Source organism: Anopheles cruzii, chromosome 3 (assembly GCF_943734635.1).
Source record: "Anopheles cruzii chromosome 3, idAnoCruzAS_RS32_06, whole genome shotgun sequence".
Lineage (NCBI taxonomy): Eukaryota > Metazoa > Arthropoda > Insecta > Diptera > Culicidae > Anopheles > Anopheles cruzii.
Window position 1 is genome coordinate 8,452,881 of NC_069145.1, and position 9,152 is coordinate 8,462,032.

Here is a 9,152-nt window from a genome sequence, read left to right on the forward strand (position 1 = left end):
AACGACTGAAAGCCGAACGTGGCCGAAGATCAATGCCTACAGATAGCGCCGAGGCGGCCGCGTTGCGCGAGATAAAACTTTACGATACGAAGAAAGGCTGCAGTCCGTTCATCTCCACCGGCGACGATGTATGTAAATTTTCCGATTTAATTAATTGCATTCGCGAGCGTCGTACGCCAAGAGGCGTGCGCCGCAGCAGCAGCCGCAGCTACGTGATGCCGGTGAAAAGCGCCCTCAGAGGACAATTAATTAACGGTGCGCGCAGATACGGAGCAGCGAGATTAGCCTTGACTCTGGCCAATTTTGTCCGCTGTTGTCCCGCATGGGGCAAATAAATGCCGTCACTTGGCAGGACACACGATTGCAGCTCTTGCTACCGGGCGCAACGGTTTGCCAGGAGGGGCCTAAGTATCAGTGGCTATGATGGAAAACGGTTGACCTTCGACTTTTGCCGACACCGAATTCCTTCTTCGCCGCAGAAGATGATCAATAAATAAATTAATAAATGATTAACATTTTATTGCAGCTTCATTTCGATGCAGACACACGCAGGAGTCTTCACAGGACGCCAATTGGACTTTCCACACCTCATCGGGTGGAACGTTTTTTTATGTCCGTGAGGAAAAATTTACGTGAAGATCAGGTTTGGGTGATAAACCAATGATGCGCCGCGCGCATCTAACGGAACTGTGTCTTGGCAGAGCCGGATATTCTGGAGGCTTTACCGCTATGGGCTGGGGGGCTAGGACTAGAGCCATTCGTCACCTGCACTAGGCACCGAATTCCACACCGAGCCGTGAACCGACGGGGCCATTGGATCGGCTATCGTTTCCGGCTAATTAAGACATCTCCCCAGGGGAATCGGCCAGGGTTGGCGAAAGTGTCCTAAACGACGCCGACGAATTGATCAACCCTATAAATCCGAGCGGCCGAGAAGGCAGAAAAGAAAAACCAACCAGACGCTGTTAACGACTTTCGGTGTGAAAAATGCTCACAATCAGCGATCGGGTGCAGTGTTTCCATCGGGGAAAAAAGGGGGCGATTTTCATAATTTTCCAATCAAGGGACACACAGCACAGGGTCCCCAATCTTCGTTCGATCGGCCGATAAGTTTCGGGCCCTAACGCAGACCCCTACGTAATTAATCAAACTCGCCTTTCGTTACGAAAGTCACGTCCGGCGATCGCGGCATCGTAGTCTATCGATCGCGCTCAGCCCGAGTGACGCGTGTGGATCCGCCCTTTACACGGGGGCTCCCGAGCGAATCTCGGGCAACCCACCCAAAGGCCCCCGGAACGGACACATTGAGACAGTTTAGTTTCATTTTGTACAGGCCAGGGCCGGGGCCGCCGTGCAACCTGAAAGCAATCCAAATAATAATTTCTTACTGTCTGCAACACAACTCTCAGACTTTCTCTGAGGGGCGCGATCAGATCAGGGGCTGGCTGACGGTGTGTTTTAAGGTGGAAAGTTTCAATGTAGTTTTGATCATGTCGGGCCCTCGTCGTTAGCCAGCGTTGCAGCAGCGTCGTGCCAATACTGCACATGCCGCCCAAGCCCAGGGAGTGCATTACCTGGCAGCGCGCGCTTGCAACTTATGATTAATGTTAGCACAAACTGCGTGCTCTAATCTCTCGTTCTCGCTCTCTCTTTCTCCTGGCCCTCGTCTCAGTCCACTGCGGGCGAAAGCACTTTGGCCGATAATCGACAGCCAACTTCATTACCGCGGTGAGTGCGCGTCTGGTTTTTCTACTACTCCCGAGCGCGCGCGATATTCGAATTACTTTCTGCTGCCCACCGCCGCCGCGACAAGGCGATGAACATGTTCGCGCCGATCCCTTTTGAAGGACAGGGTAGGCAGGCAGCAGCCCGGTACAAAAAACCCGGCAGCAAAATGGGGTGGTGTGTTGGGCGAAAAGGTGTGAAGAGTCGCCCACCTTCCTGGCGCGCTACCATTTTTCAAGCGTTTAAGAAAACTGTCAAAAATTCAATTTCCCTCATTCCGCCGGGCCGGGCCGGGTGTAGTAGCATTGTCATCATTCATCAGCCCACGCCGGAACGGAGTCGCGGCCGATTGAGGAGCTGAATGTAGCTGAATGTCGCTTTGTAGCCAAGAACCGGGTGAAAGTCGCATTCGTCAGTGGGTTATGCGCGTATGATTGATCGACCCAAAGACCCGTCGGCGGCGGCGGTGGCCGCTATTCTTCCCATTCGCCAAGATGAAGATGAAAAATACAACATCGTGCGACGTGCGGCTTGTGCGTTGGTTGGCTGAGGTTATGGAAATTCGCTGTCAGTCGGTCGGCCGCCCGTCTGTCCGGCTGTCAGACAGGGCGAGCGAGAGAGCATTTGACTAATTAGGGGCAACTGCGTGCCCGGCGTGTGCGCGCGGTGAGCAATGCTTTTATGTTTCGCAGCGGATCTGCTTCCACTTAGCTTACATATTTAGCCAGCAACGCAACGGTACCGACGGCGCGCCTTCGGAATCGATCAATGGCGAGTTTTGTTGAGTGCCACCAACCGACAACTAACCACTCCCACGTCGGAAGCTCCACGGAAAAGTTCGAGAAGTAGATCGTGTTGGGATAATTTAATTAAATTAGCCATCAACAGCGATTCGCGCACACGCCACGGTCAGCCGGGTCACAGCTGGGGGGGTCACGACTTGTGGGGGACTCACATTCTAAATTCGGACGACGTCCGAATAGGCAACCACGATCCTTTGAAGTATTCGCTCGAGTTGGCGGCGGCAGTCTCATCGGGACGATCTTGTAACGGAACTTCTGGTTTTTTGAGGGGCCCAGGGCGTCATCTAGATCGTGATCCTCAAATTACTAGTCAAATTACTTGTTCGGAGGTCTTTCGAATTAGAATAAAATGTCTGGTTTATTCTCTTGGAGTAACCGAAACACTATCGCATGCTGTATCGGAGATCAGGTCTAGGATAATTTTGCAGCAAATCATTGCACCAAACGTCTCAGAAGATCAATTGCTTCTGAAGATGAATATTGTAATCCTTCGACCTTCTCTAGGTTTCGACGATTTTCCTTGGTAAAAAATAGGTCTTTTTCGCATAGGATTGTATTAAAAGACCTTCTTCAAACACGAGTTGGTTCAGAAACAAGATCATTTTGAACCTCACAAACAACTGCCAAATTGACGTCCACACGTAGTAGTTCGGAGGTTTGTGAAAAATTTCCAGGTTGATCAATCAGGTATGGTTCACAGATCTCAAAACAACCGGACATGCCTTTGAAACTCAGACATTGAACGGTCAACGGTATTGTTTGTACTTTTGTTTTGGGCTATTCCACAAAGGAAACAGCTCTTGTCAAGCAAGATGCTAAGCTATCTAGCCAGATCTTGTCCCATAAAATGTAGATCACAACAACACCCATCGAGAGGTAGCAGTCGTAACACATCAGAGCCGGAAGCCGCCGTCACAAGTTCTAGAGAAATAGAGTTTCTCCAAACTTCAGTTCCAATTTACCGTTTCCTCGCCGCCAACTGTCGCACGGAGAAACTTCTTGCACCAAACCCTTCCAAACATTAAAGAGCACCACCAAGAAAAGCGGACGGACGACGGAGGACTTCCGTCTGCGTCTGCGTCTGGTGGTGGTGGTGGTGGTGGTGTGGCACACACGTGTTTTCTAACCGCTCCACTACTGGGGGCGCGCTACCTGAACGAAGCCAGAAGCCTCCCCGGGGGCCATTTCCCAGACCTTCACAGATCCGTGGCATCTCGGCCAAGAGAAGGCCCAACCTCCGGCGGCCACACAAGGTTACGGCAGGAACAAAATAGAAACAAACTAACGCCATCTCACCACAATAAACAGACCTCGGCCGGGGGGCACCCCTTTTGGGGTAGCTATCTCTTCCGCTGCGGCGCGACGATCACATTTTTCATCGAGGTGAGGAAATAGCAGTTACCAGACAGTTAAAACCCACATCAACCAGCTCGGTCCTCCGCTGGATACGATTAAAGCGCGATCAAGAAAGCGGTGAACCTCTTCTTGGTTCCTCTTTTCGGGGGACCCGAGCGATCGAGAAGATGTGGTTGGTGGAAGTTTTGACAGCTACGAGAGTAATTTGTCCGGTGCTGCGGGCTGCGGACTGTGGCGTGCGTTGTGTGTCCCGGAAGGAAGTGACCGATCGTTGAGATCATTTTCGTGTAGCGACCACTTACCTGGAAAGAGAAAGAAAGAGGAGTCTTGGTCACATGGTCAGCTTGGTGTGGATTTGCATGAGAGGGCCTTTCTGGTGCAATAATTTTGGACTATTTTGACAGTTTCGAATCGAAAAACAAAAACCGAAATGAGAAATGGTTTGGGTCACACTTTCACTTCGTCGGCGGAATCGTCGGCGACCCTCAGAAATTAATCGCCCGAAAAGCCAAAGAACCCAAAGAAAGCCGGGAAGAAACGTTACATGCTCCAACTTGTAGCCCAACGCGGTTTGTCGAACTCACGGTGGTCCCTAATATCGGTCTTAAGAGCCACCACGCGAGATACGATCTCGCGAAATGAGAGGCCGCCGTGACATATGGGGTCTGCACATTCCTCTTTCTCGCGCGCGATGATTAAATCGGAACACGTGCACGGAACACGCAATCAGCGATCAGCGTTTGTTGGCGGCCCCGGCCCGGGGACCCCCGGAGATTGCCGAGAGCAACCATAATTAATTGTAAAACCCCGGCGCGGCACGTTTTTAATTATTCATCGTACAACACAACGCCATCAGCGCCGAAAACCCGTTTCGTGGAAGGGCGCGCGGCCCCGAAAAGTCGCGGTTATGCTCGCGCGCATTAAACTGTATGACAGTTACAATCATAACCCCATTTGCATGGAGCCCGGCGGCGCGACCTGATCAGCTGACTGTGGTTAATGTGAGAGGCCCGCGTAATGTTGTTGTTTTTATTTTTATTTTTCTGCCCCCCCTTAAACATTGGCTCATTGTGTTTCGTGTGGCACCGAAACTGACGGACAGCATAAAAAAAGGAGCGCGTGCGTGTGCACCGACAGAGACAGAACATTTGCTTTTTGCTCACGCCGCCGTTTCTAACGGGGTTCGTCGCTTTATTTGATGAAAGCTCTCCCGGCCCCGGTGGTGACCACGACCTAATGGACGTGGCGTGGACATAGCAACACCACACGCGGATCACACCGGGGTTGTCGGTTTCTGATCGGCTTCGGTTACATCCGACGCCGTCGTCGTCATCAGAGACCTACGCGAGGTGTGTGTGGTGGTCAACGACACCGCCGGCTGCCGCGGAGGAGAGGCGGGCCCAACGGAAATCTTCCACTTCCGGTGATCAACCTCCTGCCCCTGTAGTAGCTCACTTTTGTAATTATCCGTAATTGACGAAATACGAAATGTATGTTCCCAATTCTTCATGCGTCGTTAGGAAATGGAGAGGCAGAGCATTGGCCGAGCTTTTTTTAGTTCTGTCACACGGCTTAAGCAGTCAAATGAATGTTTGGTATGGACGTTAGACAGCACTTTATGTAAAAGAAATGTTGGTCACGTTGGTTAGTGAGTACTTTGGACGAGAAATGAAACCCAAACCCCCAAAAATGCTAAAACACTAACTTTAGTGCAAACGAAGCACCATGAAGGTTCAAATCGAAGGCAACGATGGCTCAAAAATCACAAATTGATATCCGGACCCGTAGACACGCTTTAATTTGCTACATTCTGTTCTATAACGAGTTTCACGTGACACGTTTTGAGGCATTCAAATCTCATCGAAAATATGTTCTAATACGAATTAATTAAATTCATGTAGACATAGTTTCAAACATTTCACCCAACTACTTGCTGGACCCACGGAACATAAATAAATGTGGTCTTTAATCACACCATAAATTAAAAAATGCATTTTATCGTATATCTTACTGCCTTTTCTGCCTTCTCCACTTTATGTTAATCGTCCCATTAGCGTTTTGTTACACATTGGTATCGAATTACGCACACCTCGACCACTTTCCACGGATGAAAGACGGATGAATGCATGGCGTAGAACATAGAACGGCCATAAACTGTGCAATAATAAGCATCGCCATTTTCACGTAATAAGTTTTGCACAACTTTAAAGGGCGCCTCATGCGCCCCTCTCCCGTTGGTAGGAAACTAATTAATGTGTGCCGCTCGGGTCTTCCATTTAATTGATAAACAGCGAACCGGAACACGGGGGGGGGGCGCTGCTGCATGGTCAACATAATTTGACGCACGACGGACCCACAGCTAGCCACTTGCTAAGCTCCGTTTTAATAGAAATTTGGTCAAATATTGACTCTGCACCGTTCGGCTCGATTACTTCTGGCTTCGTTCTAGGTAAAATGTGCACCGAAACATGGAAAAAGAGTTTCCTGCGCTGGGTGTGAATATGGTAGTCGAGCACCAGCATGGGGCCCATCGGTAAACTGCATCGTCGCTCGAGAGCAAACAGAGCGTGACCTTAGCCGGGCCCAAGAAGTTAAACAGCGAAAGTGCGCACGTTTATACACACACACGCACCGCTTGTCTAATAACTGATCTTACGGCCAGCAGTACGGTTTATGCGCAAAAATGCTCATATCTTCCTTTGTAGTTGCACCACTTTCTCCACTTGCGCGAGCGCGCACGAGGATTATCCTGTAGCCCCATCATCATCATCATCATCATCGCCGTGATGCCCACCACCGGATGGTCAGATGTTGTTGTGATGGGGCGTCGGTGTGTGCCGGTTACCTCCTTTGCCTTTTCTCAGCTGATCCACCCCCCGAAAATACGGGCCGGGCAATACAGAAAAGCAGCCGGGTGGAGACCCACTGACCGTGATGAGCAGCATACCGTGAGCATCGGGCGCTGGGGCAAACATATAACACCGTCAGCCCCCGGAAGCCGATCGATCAAAAATCGGATAGCAAAGCAAACGGAAGCAACTGGCCCGTGCGCACGTACAAAAAATACAGTTTTATGTTTATTTCACCACCGTCCCCCACCGTCGACGATTCGAGCCCATCTCGATTAGTTTCGCGTGCACACGCTCGTGTGGCCGCGCAGCAGTGGGGTTTTTAGTTAGTTGTTCCACAAACCGAAATCCAGGCAACGGGCTGCCCAAAAGCCCATTTCACCTGCACGGAAAAGTCGGAGAAAGTGGCCACTGATTGGAAAATTAATAATTTACACTTTACGGTGTGTCTCTGGTTGGAGAGTTTAAGATTCGAAATCGGAATTAGGTACTTCCATTAAACCTTGCAGACGTAATCAGCTCTAATCGCCTAGGCTCTGGGTGCGTCGGGCGATGTGCGTGTAATTACAGGCCAAGCCGCAAGAACTCAAGGGGCAGCCGGTACCTGAGAGCAGAAGGACCCAAGTTCGGGGCCCACTAAAAGGATGATGTTAAGTGGCGCACTCGAATTTCGTGTCTCGACCGGACTCGCTGACCATGACACCGATTTTCCGACCCACAGCAGTCCGCAGGAAAGAGCCAGAGCACACCGATCTAGATCGGCGTTAATCCATGCTTGGCGAGCTGTACCCGTTGGGTGAACCAGCCAAATGAAATAAAATAAAATAAAAACACCGAGAAAATGGCTGTCGGTCGTCTGCTAACCCCCTCCGGGTGGGGGCACGAGGAGGTGCCACCGACGGGAGAAGAGGGCACATAAAAAGGAAACACTCGAATGGGCCAAATCGACCAAACTGGCGGCCTACCATCACGCAGCCCACCCGCGGCAGACGCACCCCACAAACTGGCCAACCGGCCTGGGGGATGTGCCCTTAACCCAGCCCCGAATCCTTTACCTCCGCGCCGCGGTTGGCCTACATTCCTTCTTCATTGTGGCTGGCTGGCTGGCTGGCTGGCTGGTCGCTCGGTGGCCTCCACCACAATAATCTCGGACGTTCTATCGGAGAGTCCTTGCGCCGATGGTTCCAGATAAATAAAATCAACATTATTCTTCGCTCCAACATGGCCCGGCAGCAGCAGGATGCAGGGGCCGTCTCTGGCTCTCTCTCTCTCTGACGGGCGCGAAGTAGAGGTCGATTTCTTGGAAAGTCGCCCGAAGGTGGTGACCCTGCATTACAAATTAATTTATTCGACAATGTGGGGCGCCGCCGCCAGCTCCCGCCAACCGGGGCGCATTTCAATTCCGGAATAGCTTCCCAAATTATTACGAAGTCAATCAATGTCCAGCCAGGTAGGCAGGGTGCCCCAGGTCGGTCCCTGCCAAGCGTGCCAGAACCTGCGGCGGCTATAGTGCCACTTTATCAACATAAAAATCAAATTGACCTCAAGGTCAGTCAGCTGACCGCAGGGGCAAAAGGCGCCAGTGACGCCCAAAGTCGACCGGAGCCTCAATCCCTATTGCGCCACTTTTCGGCACCGAACCTCGAAGCAATGGCCGGTGGCTCCCTCCCCCCTTAAGGGTTACGCCAAATTATGGCATCAATAAGTTGCCCACGGTAGTTGTGCGATTTTCGAATGGGCTAGAGTAAACGGCACCCAGTGTTTACTATACATGACCATAGGAGATGCAAGAAAAAACCAAAACATAAAACATTGTGCGACCCATTGAGACGTGGGAATCGCTGGGTAACACTTTGGGCACTTTTTGCCCACTGAGTGAACCCAACGCAACTTACCGTTTCTTCGTGTTTCCAACATTGTACAGCTCGACGTGCTTGAATGCTGCGTATGTGGCCATTTTGTTTTGTCAGTCCTGCCGTTTTACCTGTTGGGTGCCTGTGTTTTTTTTTGGTGTCACAAGAATCACTTCACTTCTGACGGAACGGAAACCAAAAACAAAAACCTCTTGCCAAGGGAACAACAACAGCACTACAAACACGATAACTGCGCGCGCGACAACGCGGACATGGGGTGGAAGAAGTGGACATAAAAAGAGCATGGATTAAAAAACTGAAGTCAAACATCCATTTTTGATAAATTTAATATGTGGGCCACGCAAAAAAATAAAACGATAGATAACACACTTTGTAGTGGATACGGATTGGGCGCATGTCTTTGGCTGTGTGGGCTCGCGTTTCTTCGGTGGCAAGTTAGCCCCAGGAACCTAATTTCATCCAATCTGTTGCATTGCAAAAAAAATCGATTCTCTATTGCTTCCTGCTGACGGAAGTGACGTACAGTACGAAGCCCTGGTGGTGTT

The 9,152-nt window shown here is 50.7% G+C and overlaps 1 protein-coding gene across 3 annotated transcripts in view; it reads right to left on the bottom strand.

Moving 5' to 3' along the window:
* LOC128275281 (microtubule-associated protein Jupiter) overlaps positions 1 to 8,769 on the bottom strand; it is a 34,095-nt gene extending 25,326 nt beyond the window's left edge. For all 3 annotated transcript variants that reach the window (XM_053013734.1, XM_053013733.1, XM_053013732.1), the window contains exon 1: positions 8,629 to 8,769. In XM_053013734.1, coding sequence (XP_052869694.1) covers positions 8,629 to 8,690 — 62 coding nt within the window. In that variant the 5' untranslated portion in view covers positions 8,691 to 8,769. The remainder of the gene's footprint in view (positions 1 to 8,628) is intronic.
* Positions 8,770 to 9,152: the final 383 nt, after the last annotated feature.